Source organism: Trichomycterus rosablanca, chromosome 15 (genome assembly GCF_030014385.1).
Source record: "Trichomycterus rosablanca isolate fTriRos1 chromosome 15, fTriRos1.hap1, whole genome shotgun sequence".
NCBI classification, from domain to species: Eukaryota; Metazoa; Chordata; class Actinopteri; order Siluriformes; family Trichomycteridae; genus Trichomycterus; species Trichomycterus rosablanca.
This window is the reverse complement of record NC_086002.1, coordinates 15,694,867-15,715,586: the sequence shown is the minus strand read 5'-3', so window position 1 is coordinate 15,715,586 and position 20,720 is coordinate 15,694,867. Positions and strand designations below refer to the sequence as shown.

At 40.6% G+C, this 20,720-nt stretch overlaps 1 protein-coding gene across 1 annotated transcript in view; it reads right to left on the bottom strand.

Annotated features, from left to right (window-relative positions):
- The window catches only part of mast1a (microtubule associated serine/threonine kinase 1a), a 125,537-nt gene that overhangs the window by 57,865 nt on the left and 46,952 nt on the right, over positions 1-20,720 (bottom strand). Inside the window, exons 3-5 of the mRNA XM_063010894.1 lie at positions 20,149-20,237; positions 19,946-20,021; positions 2,622-2,694 (exon numbers count right to left, since the gene is read on the bottom strand). Coding sequence (XP_062866964.1) covers positions 2,622-2,694; positions 19,946-20,021; positions 20,149-20,237 — 238 coding nt within the window. The remainder of the gene's footprint in view (positions 1-2,621; positions 2,695-19,945; positions 20,022-20,148; positions 20,238-20,720) is intronic.

Genomic DNA, 20,720 nt, shown 5'->3' with positions numbered 1-20,720 from the left:
CGCAAGATACGGAGTGATGGGAAACCTGGGGGATGAGTTGTAAATGCCTGCAGAACAGACCTGCTGGACCCTGCTGGTTGCATAACCAAATCCACTCCCTCACCCAGATTGTTTTCTTTTTCGCTGCATATCAGTGCACAAACAACTTTTGATCGCTCGTTTCTTGCTGACATGCATTTTTGGACATGGTATCATTAAACCCCCCGTCAATACTCACGTGTGTTTTTGTGATAAAACGTACTTTGGGAGACCAGACAGACTCGTCTGAGATGGGGTGTGTACGCAGACGTGATTAAGTGTGTCTGAAGCGAGGGTGGTCAAGCAGCCAAGTCATTGGGAGGTGCACTTGTCAGTGCGCTCTAAGTGCCGGACCCAAGCCCGGATAAAATAAGGAGGGTTAATTCAGGAAGCGCATCTGGTAAGTATGCAGACCAAAATGATCTGCTGTGGTGACCACTAAAAACAGGAGTATCTGAAAGAAAAAAATGATTATGAATAGGGCCTTACTAAATTCACGAGAAAATGTGTTTAATTTCACGGACCTTGTTCAAAAATCACAGATTTCATAGATTTTTAGTGCCACATTTTACATTAAATAACATAAATTGAATAATAGAATAAATGGAAGCTACAATAAACAGCACAGCAGTCGTGTTTTTAGCTGCTTTAAACGTCAACATCTTGGACATTTTGACTAACCGATTGCTAACTGAATTGCTGTAGGATTGCTAGTGTAACATACTTTTCTGTGGTGTAGTGTGCTGACAATGTTTGAGGTATGTGTTTACGTATTGAGTCCATTTTGTCCCTTTGTGGATTCCATAATCAATGGAACACATGATCATCTCTTTGTAGACTGTGCTGCACCTCAAAAATACAAGCCAAGTATTATGCTCCCAATAGTTTGTCTATGTACAGTTTATTTCTTTATACTTTATAAACTCAGCAAACTCTAAAGACACTTGGTTACACTAGGACCACCTCATGGTGCAAATTAACCAGTAAACGTGAGACACGGGAAAAGGCTCATTTCATGGTCCATGACGCAATTTTTACGGTCGTGAATCAGGTAGGGCCTTAATTACGTGCATAGCTGTGAGAGACTTACAGTTAAATAATACTGATTTGTAATTAATTACAGATATTATTATCTGCAAATCCCCGTCCTTCCAGATTCCTCATTTGTTACATTTAAAAAGTTTCTGTGCCATGAGCCATGCAATGTATAATTCAGGTGACTGGCCTATTTCTCTCACACTCTCTTCATGAATAACTCAAGTAAGGATGGAGAAAAGATGAGACGAGATGCAGGGTACGACCTCGTTTATACTGATCAAGCATGCAGAAGTGAGAAAGAGAAAAATCTCCAATTAAATAAACAGAAAAAATAAAAATCAGTTTCACAAGTTTTTGAACAGTGTTAAAAACTGGATATGTAAATTAATGCTAATTGCTTCTCAAGATTTTTTCTGTGGCTCTTTTAAGTTCTTCTCCTCAAACTACACAAGTCTTATTTTAAATACCTTTGATCTTATTCCTGAGATCAAAAATGTACATATTCATATTTTATTATTACACTTTATAAGAAATAAACTGGGTGCACGGATGGTGCAGCAGCCTGTCATGCTACCCCACCACTGCTGAGATTCAGGTTTAAATCTCAGCTGTGCTATCGGCTAGCCGGGCATCTACATAGACATGATTGGCTATGTCTGGGGTGGGTGGCACCTATCCAGGGTATTTCTGCCTTGCAACCCAGTGTTTGTTGGTGGAACCTGATAATAAAAAAAAAACATAAAAGTTGCATCCATGCAGGGGTAAATACACATGCAGAGCTGAGATCTCGAATACATTGTATTGAATCTCGGCTCTGCTTGCCGGCTGAGGCTGAGCGGCCATATGAACAACGATTGGCCTGTTGTTCAGATAGGGGCGGGATTAAGCCGGATGGGGACTCTCTCTCAGACAAGTGTGATTATGACCTCTGCTGGCTGGTTGGTGGCACTTGCATGGAGATGGGAAAGGGGTGCGATAGAGGGTGTGGCTCTCCGTACACAGCGCTATACTGCACTGCACTCGTCAAGTGTAGGTGATAAGATGTTCGATTGCTGTGCACGTGTCGGAGGGGGCGTGGAGCAGCCTCGTCCTCCGCAATCAGGAGCAGGGACCAGCATTAGTGAGAGAATGATTGACGGGCAGAAACTAGATGCGCTAAAGTGGGAGAAAAAGGGGAAAAAAAGTTGCATCCAAATTATTACATGATCCAGATTATACGAGGGATTGGTCGTATAATTGGTCGTGTCTGGGAGACTGAGAGAGAGCTTATAGTCCTGATTTAGAGCCATCTGATTTCCACTTAAGTGGGAAGAAGATTTTCATGTGATGATGATGTGAAAGCAGCAGTGCATCAGTGGCTACACGCTCAACCAAAAACATTTTTTGCGTGTGGCATTAAAAAGTTGGTACGACGCTGGGAAAAATGCATCAGAAGGTGACTACGGAGAAAAGTGAAGTCATTTGTTTTTGAAATTCTTATTAAATAGACTTTAAAAAGTGTGGAAACCTTTTGAAGAACCCTTGTATAAATGAGTGTGCATACAAAGGTATTAATAAGTTATTACCGTGGAGCTGGGTGTGTTGGTGCCATATCCGGAAGAGGGCAGTGAGGCCAGGGACCAGCGGCGCCCATCAGCCCTAAAACAAGAAAGCACAGAAGTCAGTTTCAACCAAATCCAGTTTCAACAAACCATTTCAAACTAGTTTACTGTTTAAATTTAACCTGTCCCCTTGAGCTTACTCCAGGTCTGAAACAATTATGTGTTATATGGGATAATAGTGAATCTGGGTTATATCAACAACTAGGGCACTTAGGGATGCACACATGAGACCGTCTGAAAAAGCTTCATCTCTCAGAATTATCACAAAAGTACAGAATAAGGGCGGCACAGGGGCTCGGTGGGTAGCACTGTCACCTCACAGCAAGAAAGTCCTGGGTTTGATCCCAAGGTGGGGCGGTCAGGGTCCTTCCTGTGTGGAGTTTGCATGTTACTCCCCGTGTCTACGTGGGTTTCCTCCAGAAGCCGGTTTTCTCCCACAGTCCAAAAACATGCAAGTGAGGTGAATTGGAGATAGAAAATTGTCCATGACTGTGTTGGATATAACCTTATGAAGTGATGAACCTTGTGTAATGAGTAACTACCTGTCCTGTCATGAATGTAACCAAAGTGTGTAAAACATGACATTAAAATCCAAATAAATAAATAAAATAAATAAATGACAGAATAATGTGCTGTGGAATTTGTTCCACAATTCATTTGCACCTGGGAACTAAATCAAGTCCTACTTGTTAATACACTTGTAAGTACAAAATGCTTCAACATAGACATTTATACCATTTACATCATCCAATCCCATGTGACTGTTCTTAAAAACTGTGTCTAAAACAGATAGGTGTAATTTAAAAGTAGTTTCAGAACATTTGTGTGTAGAACATTTGTGTCCATGCTCGAGGCGGTTGTTTTTTCCCTAGTTATTTTTTTATGAGCATAAAATTTTGATGCATGTACTACATGTACAGGCGCCTTGTTTATTTTTGAACAAAGAAAAAAACACTACAGCCATTGTTTGTATGATTACATAAAATTTACTGAAACTGAAAATGAGTGGCAGACGCTTTGTTCCTAACTAGGATTTACTACTGTCTGATAAAAGCAAGGAAAAATGCATGTAAAAGTAATCTAGCCTTAACACTCACACCAACATTTATTATTATTTTTTCCTGTATTAGCTGGTTTCGTTTTTAGAAGTCGCCACAGCAGATCATTCTGATTAGTAAACCTGCTTCAGCACAGTTTTTACACAGAATGCCCTTACTGCCCATGGAGACACTGAGATTCGAACTGATAGTTGGCTCTTAGCAATAGCTGGCTTGTGTATTTTCCCCCAAGGGTAAAAGTCTGTCCCTAACACATGCCCCCTCTAATACGTGTGCAGTAGCCAACTGCCTATTTTCACCAGCACAAGGTAGGTTCACACCACATTTCTTTTACTCTTTTATTATTTCTTTTATTCAGCTGTTTTTGTATTTAGGAGTTGCAACGGCAGATCATTCTGGTCCGCATACCTGCTTCGGCATAGTTTTCACATTTTTCCTGCCGACAAAAACACTGAGATTTGAACCCTAACTCTACTTGAACCCTTTTACCAGAGAGTAAGTCTGTACCTTACACATGTCCCTTCCAATACGTGTGCAGTAGCCAACCACTTCTTTTCACGATTTCACACAGGGATCAGTATCACATACAGAGAGTCATGCACTGCTATCCATTATTTACCATCTCTGTGCAGTCATCATTGATCAGCCAGCCATTTATTTATTTAACCTTGAATTTAACCAGGCAAGTCATTAAGAACGAATTCTTATTTACAATGGCGGCCTGGCAAGCAGCAAAACCACTCGAAGTAAAGGGATAATATAAACATCAGTGAAGGATACAACATCAATAATAAAACATAACACTATAATAGTCACATTATGGGCCCAATAATTTTGTATCTCCAGTTCACCTCACTTGTATGTCTTTGGACTGTGGGAGGAAACCCTTTGTCCCTCCCACTATCAGACATAGCCAATAATGGCTATGTCTCAATTTCACACAGGGATGTGTGAAATCAGAATCCCTTTGTCCCTCCCACCATCAGACAGCCAATAATGCTTGTTTAGGTGCCCGGTTGGCCAATAGCAGAGCTTAGATGTAAACTTGAGAGCTTGAGGTCTCAGCAGTGGTGGGCTAGTGGGTTTTACCACTCCACTACCCAAGTGCTCCTTGCTAAGATTTTTTGCCTTAAATCTGTAGATCGTGGCTCAGTGGGCAGCAATGTCGCCTCACAGCAAGAATGTCCTGGGTTCGATCCCAGGTGGAGTGGTCCAGGTCCTTTCTGTGACCTTGAAGTTTGCATGTTCTTCCTGTGTCTGTGGGGGTTTCTGCCAGTAGCTCCGGTTTCCTCCCACAGTCCAAAGATGTGCAAGTGACGTGAACTGGAGATACAAAATTGTCCATGACTGTGTTTGACATTAAACTTGTGAACTGATGAATCTTGAGTAATGAGTAACTACCGTTTCTGTCATGAATGTAAGTGTGTAAAACATGACGTTAAAATCCTAATAAATAAATAAATAAATCTGTAGACGTATTTTACCCGAAAGTTAGTCTGTACCTAACACATGCCCCCTACAAAACATGTGCAGTAGCCAACCACTTCATTTTACCTGCATGAGACGAGTTCACTTCAGGATCAGTATCATGTACAGAGAGTCATGCACTGCTATCTATTATTCACCATATCTGTGCAGGCATCATTGATCAGCCAGCAATTAGGAATCCCTTTGTTCCTCCCACCATCAGACATAGCCAATAAAGCTTGTTTAGGTGCCCGGCTGGCCAATAGCAGAGCTAAGATTCGAACCTGAGAGCTCGAGATCTCAGCAGTGGTGGGCTAGTGGGTTTTACCTACTAGCTACCCAAGTGCTCCTTGCTAAGATTTTTTGCATCAAATCTGTAGATGGGGCAGCCAGTGTCTCGGTGTTGTAGCACTGTTGCCTCACAGCAAGGTCCTGGGTTCAATCCCGAGGTGGAGTGGTCCGGGTCCTTTCTGTGTGGAGTTTGCATGTTCTCCCTGTGTCTGCATGGGTTTTTGCCGGGAGCTTCAGTTTCCTCCCACAGTCCAAAGACATGCAAGTGAGGTGAATTGGAGATACAAAATTGTCCATGACTGTGTTTGACATAAATAAAAGACTGGATTCTGCTAACTAAATGATCTGCACTATACTAAGATCTCAGATATACTGGCGTGATACAAGGCTCATGATAACGTGTGAAAAGTAAACAGACAGTAACACAGACACACCAACATAGCAACTTTCTAAAATGATTGATGAAAATCAATAACCTAAATACATTAGCATAGATTTAATTTAACTGGGTTTAATCCTGGCTGAACCACTATAATGTGTGTTTGAGATGAACTGTGTTGTGGAAATCACTTAGTTTAAATGATAAAGATCTTATGTGAGGGGTTTACACACCAGCTATAATGGCACTTCACTTTCCAGTATGGACATGTTAAAGCCAGGGCTGATGATGCTACCAGATATGGTCAACAATACAGTTCGGTTAGTGATTGTGCTGGTTGCTAAGCAACTGTTACATAAGGACCACTGTGACATTGGGATTTGTAAACAGGTGTAGAGACAATATTCCCACCAGCTGCATGACTTAGCAACAAGCACCCTGAGACAGTGAGAACCTCTGTACTGGGAACTGGAGTTGCTGAAACATCATTTTATTTAGAATGGAGACTTTCCTTTAATCTGTTCACCTACAATGTTTAAATGTTTGGTCAAGCAATGCAGAAGGGGCACTCAGGGGGCGCAGTGGTGAAACACGCTTTATAAAACGGATAGTTCCGGTCCTAAAATCTGATTGGCTGAGCCACGTTCGAAGACGTTGTAAAATATACGCACACCTATGACCACCACACATCATTCCATATTAATACGCCACTGAAAAGAAAAAGTACAAACTTGGTTGAACACTATTTTAAGTCATGTACTATACATGGAAATGTCCAGATTAATATAAACAGTAATCCTAATCATTAAGCGGGTATATTTTATGTTGACCGCCGTTTTATAAAAGCAATAAGCCACTCGAGACCGTGCGTTACTGCTATGATTCTATAACAGGGAAAGACGTTGTAGACACTCTGCTTCACGTCGTGCCAAAACATCCTTCCCCGTGATAAAATCGCAGTAATGCACGGCCTCTCATGGCTTATTGCTTTTAGACGCCAGGGATGACATATGCCCAGCCAGTTAGGAGTCAGATTTGTACAATCCAGATTTAACACTTGAGCCTATCATTTACAAGAAACATGGCAAAACTGCTTTTGTGCTGGCTTTTGCCTAGTTCACACTACACGATTTTTGCCCTGATTTTCACTCGCCGACTGGTCGCCGCTAGATGTGGCCGCTCTGGAGCAACTCTGCATTCAACTCGGCGATCTAAACTCGGCTCTCAATCGCTATGTGTGAACTACTCAACAACTCGATCCGAGGCGAGATATCTACCATGTTGAATATCTGGATCAGTCGGTTGCGACTGGCAATGAGCGCGGTGAGGGGGATAATATAGTTTCTATCAGAATACATCGGCACACACACAAGCTTTACAATATTTGTGAACTTATCGTCCACGCCAAACCATAATACCGACACTGCATTACAAAAAAATATTTATTAACCTCCAACTCACTACAGAACAAAACAATCCATGCTGTTCGCGTTGCCAAATCCACTCGGATTCATTTATTTTTCTCTTAGATTTTATGCAGCACATCAGTGCACAAACAACTTGCATTGCATTTTTGGACATGGTATCATTGAACTCCTCTTCACTTCTCATGTTTGTTTTCGTGACAAAACATAGTTTGGGAGACCAGAGAAGCTCGCCTACGATTTCAGTTGGTGATAGATGGTGTAGTGTGAAACCCCCTATCGCCAATCATTGGTGTAGTGTGAAAGACACACTGACTTGAAAGACTCCCGATTACAAGAGATCCAGCTGTGTAGTGTGAACTGTACAGCGACCTGATGACTTGGAAAGTCGTGCAGTGTAAACTTGGCATTTGGCATAGTTTCATGTGAAGTATGGTGGTGCCTCTTACCATCCCACTGTGAGACCTTGAGCGTCACCCACTGCACACGTTTTAGGGTGGTTTAAACTTTATTTGAACTTTTTTTATAAGCGTTTTCTCCCTTTTTCTCCAGATTTTTAGAGCATCAAATTTTTACCCAATTGCCTTATGCTTCCTCTCTACTGGTGCAGACCGATTAAGGAGAGTGAACTGACACACACACACTTCGACACGTGCGCAGAAGCCGACTGCATCTTTTCACTAGCACTAGGTGAGTTCATGTGCGGGTCAGCCTTGTGCACGGAGAGCCACACCCTGATCAGCATTATTCCCCTACTCTGTGCAGACGCCATCAATCAGCCAGCAGAGGTTGTCATTGCATCAGTTATGAGGTCCCTATCTAGCTCCCTTCCTGGATGAACAACAGCCAAACGTTGTTCATATAGCCAGATGGCAGAGCTGAGATTCTATGTGATGTATTTGAAACAACTTGTTTATATGACGTAGACAAAATCGTAGCACAAACACTGTGAAGAAAAACTGATTCTCACTGTTTCATTTAACAATAAATCTAACATGGCCGCTCAGGTGGCGCAGCGGTAAAATAACACACGCTGGAACACCAGAGCTGGGATCTCGAATACAGTACATCGTATTGAGTCTCAGCTCTGCCTGCCGGCTGGGCTGAACTGCCACATGAGCAACTATTGGCCTGTTGTTCAGATAGTCGTGGGATATTAGCGGGATAGGGACTCTCTCATAACTAATGCAATTGCGACCTCTGCCGGCTGGTTGATGGTGCCTGCACAGAGACGGGGAGAGAGTGCTGTCAGGGTGTGTCTCACCGTACACAGTGCTGATCCGCATTGCACTCGTCAAAGTGTAGGTGACAAAACGCATACGGCTGCTGCCCACGTGCCGGAGGGGGCGTGGGTTAGCTTCGTTCTTTTCAATCAGAGTGGGGATCGGCATTGGTGGAGAGAAAGCATGACGCAATTGGGCAATTGGACGCGCTAAAAGGGGAGAAAATGCATAAACGAAATAAAAAAACAATAAATCTAACATGATCTAGTATTGTGAGAAAAAATACAGCACAGTGATCTGTGAAATGTGGAGACCTGGTTTGCATTTTAGATAGCAACTTTCCTCATCCAGATATCACATGTAGTGGCTTTATAGCTCTTCAATATGATTTTATTAATCCTTAAATTAACAAAACAATAAAGTTTAATAAACGATGAGGACGCTGCAGAGCGTTCTTTTATAAACAAAAATATGTGCCCAGCCTTGAGGTGAACAGAGCATAAAGAACATTAAACTAGTAGTATTGTAACCTCCTAGACAGAAATGGGGACTTGAGTCTGTGACTCGAGTCCGAGTCGCACGTAAGTCGCACACACGACTCGACTTGGACTCGACTCTTGACTCGCAAAAAATGACTTGTGTACAACAAAAGTCAGCAACATTAGTTACGTGCGACAATTATTTATATATATGATCCGACATCATTCTGCTCTCTAATAACGCTCCGGCCGTCTTAACCCGCAACGCACGCAATGGCTAAATATTCCAGCCAGCCGGTATAGTGATGAAGCGTCGTTCCCTACTTAAAATGATGGAATACCCTACATAGTGAACTTCACAGTAACAGATAATGTGAATGGAATGCTCTTACAGAATTGGCGCTAATGGTTGGAAGAACCACTTTCTGAACCAATCAGACCTTCTGATTTTAATTTTTAGTAAGAAATTTATTTGTATGTATTTAGTTTGCAGCGTCACACAGATGATTGTCAATGAAACGCTTGATTGGCTTTCTAACGAGTTTGTGTTTTACTTCACAACCGGGAAAAGTTTGGAGGTTATTTACAAAATAACGGATTATACCTAATGGGACAACAAGCAGTAAGCTTGTTGACTGCAAGCTGACCAAGAGTCATAACACAATGACCAATGTCTTTAAAGACTTCAAGCCAAGTTCTCTCACATGGTTTTTCATACATGTATTCTCTTTTAACAGGTGTTTGGCTCTGCCAGTTTGCATAGTTTGAATAAAGAGATGTCCCATCTTTATAGTCCTCTGAGAGTCAAAGCTAAATATTTCTGCTGTAATACAATGCTTTCGGATAAAGGAAACTCCACAATAGCTGAGCCCAGGGTCTGATTTATGCTAGTCGGGTCCCTTACCAGTGAAGAATCAGACAGGAAACAATGTGCTCCCCACAGGTCAGGTCCACCAATCGATCGTCTCTCTCATTTCCTTCCATCCCTCCCCCATCCCTGACACTCGCCTTTTAGACAGATGGCTGTCTGATAAGCTATTTTTCACGTTCGATCATGACAAGAAAAAATATTCTTTGGTTAAGGTCTAGTTTGTGCAATAGGTGCCACATTACACCAACTTACCATGACATCAGGGACAAACGCCTGATGCAAGCACAATGTGTGAATTAAATGTCTACTGGGATTCATTTGCACGGCCTACAAAACCAGCTGACTGTCATGTACAGCACATTTCATTTGGTAGCTGTAATTGAACAATGACAATAATAATCAGCTCCAAATTTGATTCTCTGAAACTCTCTTTGAAAATGAGGAAACTGAACTGTACTACTAATAATCATAAATCCAGGCCAAATGTTTACATATAATGACATGAAAAAGTAAAATAAATGATGGAATACCTGGTAACTACTGGTTACTAGATTTGACCAAAAATTTGAGGGTTTTATTCCCAACACAACCAAGCTGCCACTGTTAGACTTTGGACAAAGTCTTTGCACCAGTTATAAGGAACCCTGGTCTGGCTCATCCCACCCTGTGAACATCTTTGTTCAAGTAGCCTCCCAGCCCAGCCGGATGGCAGAGCTGAGATTTGATATGATGTATTCGAAATCCCAGCTCTGGTGTGCTAGCGTATTTTACCGCTGCGCCACATAAGCAGCATCTCTTCTGTTTTAGGTTGGGGATTGGTGTTTCAGCTATTTAAATGCCAATTTCAAATGACAGTAAAACTGACCAATCATACCATCCATCTTAATCGATGGGCTTTGTCATGGCTAACTTAATGACAAGTTCCGCCTGCTAGGCCAGTTGGAATAATATCTGTCTGCAAAGCAGTGTGGGTGTGACTGTCTATTCTGAAGTGCAAACGGTGACTACTTTTTGTTTATTGTATATTCCTAAAGGATCCACAAACTGATGTAAATTTACATACATACAACATACTGTACATTTTTGTGTTTTTTTCTTTGTATTTCAGTGCCATGATTTAACGCATGCTTTTGTGTTGCAGTGAAAACAAAGCATTATCAAAAATAAACTTTTAAGCTTTTTATGAATCAATATTATACATATACAGTATTGTACCATTTAAAAAAATAATTACCATAATTTAAATACATATTTAAATACTACAAAAGGACCATTTTTGTTTCTAAATAAAATAAGCTCAAATTATTTAAATTGCCAATACGTGAACATTCTAAGCTTTCAACTGGTACCTTGTTTACCGGGAATGTTACACAGGAATGGGGGAGGCATATTGTATAAAAGCAGTAGCCAAATGTATAATGAAAGCAGTGGTGGTTGCTTAGTGGTTAAAGTACTGGAGTATTGATCAGATGGTTAAAGGTTTAAAGTCTTACAATTTGGCATATAAACAGGTCCTTAACTCAAAGATGCTTGCATTATATAAAGTCTCAGTTGTAAATGTCTTTGGATAGAAGTGTCTAATGTAAAACTGTACCAGTACCTATTATAGTAATACACTAATCAGCCATAACATTAAAACCACCTCCTTGTGTCTACACACTATGTCCATTATATCAGCTCCACTTACCATATAGAAGAACTTTGTAGTTCTACAATTACTGACTGTAGTCCATCTGTTCCTCTGCATGCTTTGTTAGCCCCCTTTCATGCTGTTCTTTAATGGTCAGGACCCCAACAGGACCACTACAGAGTAGGTATTATTTGGGTGGTGGATCATTCTCACTGCAGTGACACTGACATGGTGGTGGTGTGTTAGTGTGTGTTGTGCTGGTATGAGTGGATCAGACACAGCAATGCTGATGGAGTTTTTAAACACCTTACTGTCACTGCTGGACTGAGAATAGTCCAACAACCAAAAATATATCCAGTCAACAGCGCCCCGTGGGCAGCATCCTGTGACCAGGTTTTGAAGATGACCAACTCAAACAGCAGCAATAGATAAGCGATTGTCTCTGACTTTACATCTACAAGGTGGACCAACTAGGTAGTGTGGACACAGCATTTTGTGGACAGTGAGTGGGCACAGCATTTTAAAACTCCATCAGAATTGCTGTGTCTGATCCACTCATACCAGCACAACACACACTAACACACCACCACCATGTCATTGTCACTGCAGTGCTGATAATCATCCACCACCTAAATAATACCTGCTCTGTAGTGGTCCTGTGGAGGTCTTGATCATTGAAGAACAGGGTGAAAGCAGGCTAAAAAGTATGCAGAGAAACAGATGGACTACAGTCAGTAATTGTAGAACTACAAAGTGTTTCTATATGGTAAGTGGAGCTGAAAAAATGGACAGTGAGTGTAGAAACAAGGAGGTGGTTTTAATGTTATGGCTGATCGGTGTATATTGTGTGACAGTATCTGAATTAAAAGTACAACTTAGTCAGTAAAAGAATATAAAACGAAATAAAATAAAATCCCTTTAAGATTTACTTAATTAACAGACTGGCTGTGTTTTTCTCAACTCACCGCCACCTAATTATTATGTAAACTTTGGGTAAGAGGCTGCAGAGCTGTTAAAACGCGGCCCACTTAAACAGTGCAAAAAGCTTTTAAAGGTTACAAAACATCCTTTCAGAAAAGTTGCAGACTGACACAACAGCATTGTTCCCTCGACCCATCAGTTCACAAATTCAGGACAGAAGAATGAAGATGGAGGCCTGAGTGCTGGTGTAACGTGTACTTTAATAGATGACTAATAAGCGGTAATTTAACCCAATAAAGCAGTTTTGCTAATAATGGTGTTTTTTTAAGTTTTGTGGGAAAAATGAGTCCAGATGTCGTTGTGTATACTTGAGTCACAGCAGGTCTATAGTGGGGCCAAAAAGTATTTAGTCAGCCACTGATTGTGCAAGTTCTCCTACTTAGAAAGATGAAAGAGGTCTGTAATTTTCATCATAGGTACACTTCAACTATGAGAGACAAAATGAGAAAAAAAAAATCCAGGAAATCACATTGTAGTATTTTTAAAGAATTTATTTGTAAATGATGGTGGAAAATAAGTATTTGGTCAATAACAAAAGTTCAACTGACAGAGGTCAAACGTTTCCTGTAAGTCTTCACCAGGTTTGCACACACTGTAGCTGGTATTTTGGCCCATTCCTCCATGCAGATCTCCTCTAGAGCAGTGATGTTTTGGGGCTGTCGCTGGGCAACACGGACTTTCAACTCCCTCCACAAATTTTCTATGGGGTTGAGGTCTGGAGACTGGCTAGGCCACTCCAGGACCTTGAAATGCTTTTTACGGAGCCACTCCTTCGTTGCCCGAGCGGTGTGTTTGGGATCATTGTCATGCTGGAAGACCCAGCCACGTTCCATCTTCAATGCTCTCACTGATGGAAGGAGGTTTTGGCTTAAAATCTCACGATACATGGCCCGGTTCATTCTTCCCTTAACACGGATCAGTCGTCCTGTCCCCTTTGCAGAAAAACAGCCCCAAAGCATGATGTTTCCACCCCCATGCTTCACAGTAGGTATGGTGTTCTTGGGATGCAACTCAGCATTCTTCTTCCTCCAAACATGACGAGTTGAGTTTTTACCAAAAAGTTCCATTTTCGTTTCATCTGACCACATGATATTCTCCCAATCCTCTTCTGGATCATCCGTATGCTCTCTGGCAAACTTCAGACGGGCCTGGACATGTACTGGCTTAAGCAGGGGGACACGCCTGGCACTGCAGGATTTGAGTCCCTCTCGGCGTAGTGTGTTACTAATGGTAGCCTTTGTTACTTTGGTCCCAGCTCTCTGCAGGTCATTCATCAGGTCCCTCCGTGTAGTTCTGGGATTTTTGTTCACCGTTCTCATGATCATTTTGACCCCACGGGATGAGATCTTGCGTGGGGCCCCAGATCGAGGGAGATTATCAATGGTCTTGTATGTCTTCCATTTTCTTACAATTGCTCCCACAGTTGATTTATTTACACCAACCTGCTTGCCTATTGTAGATTCACTCTTCCCAACCTGGTGCAATTCCCAACCTACAATTTTCTTCCTGGTGTACTTCGACAGCTCTTTGGTCTTGGCCATGGTTGAGTTTGGAGTCTGACTGTTTGAGGCTGTGGACAGGTGTCTTTTATACAGATAACAAGGTCAAACAGGTGCCATTAATACAGGTAACAAGTGGAGGACAGAAGAGCTTCTTAAAGAAGTTACAGGTCTGTGAGAGCCAGAAGTCTTGCTTGTTTGTGGGTGACCAAATACTTATTTTCCACCATAATTTACAAATAAATTCTTTAAAAATCCTACAATGTGATTTCCTGGATTTTTTTTTCTCATTTTGTCTCTCATAGTTGAAGTGTACCTATGATGAAAATTACAGACCTCTCTCATCTTTCTAAGTAGGAGAACTTGCACAATCAGTGGCTGACTAAATACTTTTTGGCCCCACTGTATATAGTTAAAACAGTAAACATTTCAGATGTTCATGTTTTTAAATATGGTCACCATGGCAACGTAGAGACCTATTAATACTTTTGTTCTACAGCTGAATACAAATTGACTCATGACTTAATGATCAGAAGTGGATAAACATATGCACAATTACTCGGCCTAGTGACTGACTAATGAGAAACATTATAATAACAATAACTGGATGACACTGGAATGATTAGGCCATTAGGAAGCACTTAAAGCACAATTCATACATCTACTGTATGTAATAATCATATTTGTCTATTCTTTGGGGGGGGGTATTGATTTGGCAAAGGATTAGGGCGATGTTGATCCTGCACTAGTCTTTATTGAAGGCGTAATATGTAGGTTTTTCCTTTTCATTTTATGTTTTACCACCACTTTATACTGGTCAGAGTCGCAGTAAGTCGGATTTCTCCAGAATTACTGGACACAATGCTATAACACATCCTGGACAGAACGCCAGTCCATCACAGGGATTTAAACCCTTTATCCCTACGGTATTGGGTTAGCCTTATTTATCACTGCACCACCCTATCGTCAATAAGTTTTTTTTTAAACAGAGCAATAGTTTTAAAGGTATAGAAATAAAAATGTGGAAAAAATGTGAAAAAAGTGCTTATGTATACATACTGTATATACACACACACACACACACACACTGATCAGCCATAACATTAAAACCACCTCCTTGTTTCTACATTCACTGTCCATTTTATCAGCTCCATTTTATCAACACCATATATAATTGGTAGTTCTTGTAGTTTCTACAATTACTTGTAGTTGCACCTTGTAGTTCTACAACTTGTAGTAGCACCTTGTAGTTCTACAATTACTGACTGTAGTCCATCTGTTTCTCTACATGTACATTTTCTGCATTTAGTAGACGCTTTTATCCAAAGTGACTTACAGTACTGTAACAGTATACAGTCTAAGCAATTGAGGGTTAAGGACCTGGTTTAAGGGCCCAACAGTGGCAACCTGGCAGTGGTGGGGCTTGAACCAGCGACCTTTGGATTACTAATCCAGTACCTTAACCACTAGGCTACAACTGCTCAATTTAGGTGGTGGATGATTCTCAGCACTGCAGTGACCCTGACATGGTGGTGGTGTGTTAGTGTGTGTTGTGCTGGTATGAGTGGATCAGACACAAGAGCGCTGCTGAAGTTTTTAAATACCATGTTCACTTACTGTCCATTCCGTTAGACACTCCTACCTAGTTGGTCCACCTTGTAGAAGTCAGAGACGATCGCTCATCTATTGCTGCTGCTTGAGTTGGTCATCTTCTAGACCAGAGGTCACTAACAGGCGGACCGCGGTCCGGGTCCGGACCCAGAAGCTGTCCCATACGGACCCGGACCTACAGCCAAAACAGAAAGTTATGATTTGAAACCTGACGGAGCGCTTCTATTTTAACCGGCGCAGCTTCTGTACCATTTACGGTAGCGGTTTAGTGGATGAGAAAACGCACAGACACCAGAGATCACGTGACACCACTCAGCCAATCAAGTCTGTGCATTCCAGTCGGTAAACACTGCAACTCTACAGATGAGAGAGTTAGAGGCGAGTTACATGTGAAAAGACGGTGGAAAGAAAAAGAAAGATAGCGAACGTAGAACAAACGAAGGGAGAGATACAGACGGAGTGCCGGAGAAAGTTGAGAAAAGACGAGTGAGACAGGAGACAAATGACGCTCTCCAAAAAAGAAACGTGTACAGCAAAAATACAGCATTTAATCCGTGATGGAGAGACTCATCTCTGTTCTTACTTCCCACTGGAGCACAATTTATTTTTATTTTCTCCTAATTTGATAAGAGAAAGGTTTGATAAGGTGGGGTGGTCCGGGTCCTCTCTGTGTGGAGTTTGCATGTTCTCCCCGTGTCTGCATGGGTTTACTTCGGTGCTCCGGTTTCCTCCCACAGTCCAAAGACATGCAAGTGAGGTGAATTGGAGACACTGAATTGTCCATGACTGTGTTGGATATAAACTTGTGACCTGATGAGTCTTGTGTAATGAATAACTACCGTTCCTGTCATGAATGTAACCAAAGTGTAAAACATGACACGTTATAATCCTAATAAACAAACACATTTGATTTGACAGTCAGTTATTGATTACATGCAGATGTTGATACAACTACTAGGCTACTTATATATAATATATATCAATATATATATTATATGTTATGCAGTGATAGCTCAGTGGTTAAGGTACTGGACTAATAAACAGAAGGTTGCCGGTTCAAGCCCCACCACCACCAAGTTGCCACTGTTGGGTCCCTGAGTAAGGCCCTTAACCCTCAGTTGCTCATTGTGTAAGTCGCCTTGGATAAAAGTGTCCGCTAAATGCTATATATATATATTTACTGTATATATAGTTAAACATTCCGGACCTTTGTTTCAAGAAATTTTCTCTAACTGGACCTCTTCAAATTTTAGTTGAATACCCCTGTTCTAGACCTTCATCAGTGGTCACAAGACGCTGCCCACGGGGCGCTGTTGGCTGGATGTTTTTGGTTGGTGGACTATTCTCAGTCCAACAGTGACAGTGAGGTGTTTAAAAAATCCATCAGCACTGCTGTGTCTGATCCACTCATACCAGCACAACACACACTAACACACCACCACCATGTCAGTGTCACTGCAGTGCTGAGAATGATCCACCACCCAAATAATACCTGCTCTGTAGTGGTCCTGTAGGGGTCCTGACCATTGAGGAACTACAAAGTGCTTCTATATGGTAAGTGGAGCTGATAAAATGGACAGTGAGTGTAGAAACAAGTATTCACACACATATGCATATGATTATGTATATATGTGTATACACTTTATTGTTTATATTGCACACATTGTATTTATATTTTTCTATTTTCATTGAAATCTCTACTTTTAAAATGTTCTACATTTTTAATAATTCCTATATTTGTGTACGTTTTCTTTAATACTCATGTGACCGAGCAGTTGTTTTCATATGGTTTTATTTGTTGAGGAAAACTTTATAACAAAGGTGAATGTTTAATTATTGTCATATGTTATTACAGTGTTCCAGTACATGTTCACCTTTCTTTCATTAATAAGCTCTGCTGAAACTGTGTGAGACATGATGGATACAACACAATAAAATTATGTCATGCTTATTCTGGAACTGGTGAATCCAGCCACCACTTTTTAAGCAACTGCTGCTGGTTCAGTGTCATTGGTCAAAACTGAAAAATAACCATTTAATTGAGAAGACAGATGTCAACCGTTCCACCCAGGGGCAGGGGCAGGGCCACATATGCTTTCTTGAACTACTGAAATTAGAGGCCTATGACATCTGCCAATGTTCCTAGGATTGAGTGAGTGCTTTCCTGTTGCACCACTTCTGAGTGCAAAAACATATTTAGTATGATTATTATGTTTACTTTATCGCCATAACAACTTCCATAATCAAATCCACAAAAACATCACATTGAGATAAAAGAAAAACATCTGGAGACAAAATGTACAAACATGCATATCCTCATTTACAAGAACATTTTATTCTTAAATGCACAAACCAGGCTGACCACAGCAGTAAATGTAATGAAAAGCAGTATATACAACCCCTGGCAAAAATTATGGAATCACCACTCTTGGAAGATGTTCTGTCAATTGTTTAATTTTGTAGAAAAAAAATAAATCACAGTCATGCCACAAAACTATCATTTTTCAAAATGTCAACCTTCTGGCATTAAGAAACAATAAAAAAAAGAAACAAATATAATAGTTGTGGTCAGTCACAATTGCTTTTTTTAGATCAAGTAGAGGAAAAAAATATGGAATCACTCAAATCTGAGGAAAAAATTATGGAATCACTCTGTAATTTGCAGTTTAAAAACAAAACATCTGCAGCAGATTAGATTTGCTAATTATTCTTCAGTTTAAAAAGAGTGCTCACACCTCGGAGAGCTGTTGCACAAAGCAGATTGTCATGAATCATGGTTCCAACACAAGATATGTCAGTTGAAACAAATGAGAGGATTATAAAACTCCTTCAAGAAGATAAATCATTGTGGAATGTCGCAAAAGATGTTGGTTGTTCCCAGTAAGCTGTGTTTAAAATCTGGACCAAGTACAAACAAAATGGGAAGGTTGTAAAAGGGAAGCATACTGGTAGACCAAGTAAGACATCAAAGCATCAAGATAGAAAACTTCTTGAAAACAGAAAATGCACAACAAAACAAATGAGAAACAAGTGGCCGGAAAGTGGAGTCAATGTCTGTGACTGAACTGTAAGAAATCACCTAAAAGAAATGGGATTTACATACAGAAAAGCCAAACAAAAGCCACCATTAACACCTAAAAAGAAAAGAACAAGGTTAAAGTAGGCTAAAGAAAAGCAATCGTGGACTGTGGGTGACTGGATAAAAGTGATCTTCAGTGATGAATCGCGAATCTGCATTGGGCAAGGTGATGATGCTGGAACTTTTGTTTGGTGTCTGTCCAATGAAATTTATGAAGATAACTGCCTAAAGAAAACATGTTAATTTCCACAGTTGTTGATGATATGGGCCTGCATGTCGGGTAAAGGCACAGGGGAGATGGTCTTCAATAAATGCCAAAGTCCACATTGAAATTTTGGACGCTTTTCTTATTCCATCAGTTGAAAGGATGTTTGTTGATGATGACTTCATTTTTCAAGATGATAATGCATCTTGCCATAGGGCAAAGGACGTGAAAACTTTCCTTCAAGAAAACATATAATGTCAATGGCATGGCCTGCAAATAGTCCGGATCTCAATCCATTTGAAAATCTCTGGTGGAAATTGAAGAAAATGGTCAATGACAAGGTTCCAACCTGCAAAGCTGATCTGGCAACAGCAAGAGACAGTTGAAGGCAGATTGATGAAGAATACTGTTTGTCATTAGTTAACTCCATGCCTCAGAGAGTTTAAACCATTATAAAAGCCAGAGGTGGTGCAACAAAGTAATAATGGTGCAGTGTTTTCTAATGATTCCATAATTTTTTCCTCAGATTTGAGTGATTCCATATTTTTTTCCTCTACTTGATCTAAAAAAAAGCAATTGTGACTGACCACAACTATTATATTTGTTTCTTTTTTTATTGTTTCTTAATGCCAGAGGGTTGACAGTTTGAGAAATGATAGTTTTGTGGCATGTCTGTGATTTATTTTTTTTCTACAAAATTAAACAATTGAAAGAACATCTTCCAAGAGTGGTGATTCCATAATTTTTGCCAGGGGTTGTAGTTGTTAACGTAAATTAAAAACAATCAGTTTTTTGTCTTTTTTGTCAAATCATCAGCAATAAATTATGCTAACCCACTACTGTTCAAATCCACAGTGGTGCTATTGGCCAGTCAGACGTCTACCTACAGACGATTGGTTATGCCTGAGAGGGACCTGTGATGGATTTGCGTTCTGTCTAGAATGTGTTACAGCATTACGCCTTGTGATTCTGGTAAAGTCAGACCCACAGCAACACTGACCAGGATAAAGTGGTGGTAAAACGCTAGAATGAAATAAAATGAAACAATACCATATTCTAATCAGTAAAATGACTTGTAATGACATTCCTACCTTCTAGAAGAACTGAAGGAGAAGTGGGCAGGGCCGCTGGGTGAAAAGGTGCGAGGACTGTCCAATGGACTACTTCCTGTTCAGAGAACAGATATAAATATGCAATTAACCACATACAATACAGTTACACCATATTTTATTATCAGCTACCCAAATGTAAACAATTACCATTAACTACTGTCTTAGTTAAAAGCAGTGCCTACCTATGTGCCCCGGTAGAGGTGAGTGGGGTCGTGGCAGGGTTGGGGATGTACTGGTCAGTATCAGGCTCTTCCTGTTACTGGTGCGACAGCTGTAACACACAGATATAAGAGTTAAATGATGGTGCTGCTATACAGCCACAGTCTGAAAACGGAGCAACAAACAGCATTGCGATTGGCTAATTAGATGTCAATTAGATTAATTAAAAACTCCTTGAAGAAAACTAACAGTTAATACAAATCTTAATATCATAAGGATTTAATGCAATTATCTGAAAGCTCATTTGCATAAACTACATGGCTAAGATCATGCAGATGCAACCTGAGTGCATATACAGATGTATAATGGGGGGATCACATCTCACCACTGATTTGCCTTACAAAGCTCCTTATATAAAATAATTAAAGTTTTGCAGGATGCTCAACAATAGTAGAACAGTACTGGGGCTATTAAACCACAAACAAAAAGATAAACACATATAAACATGGTGGCCAAAGTAACAGAAACAAAGTTGTCTAACAACTAAAAGACACAAAAACATCTGCAGCCCGCAATGAAGGAAGTGAATAGAAAC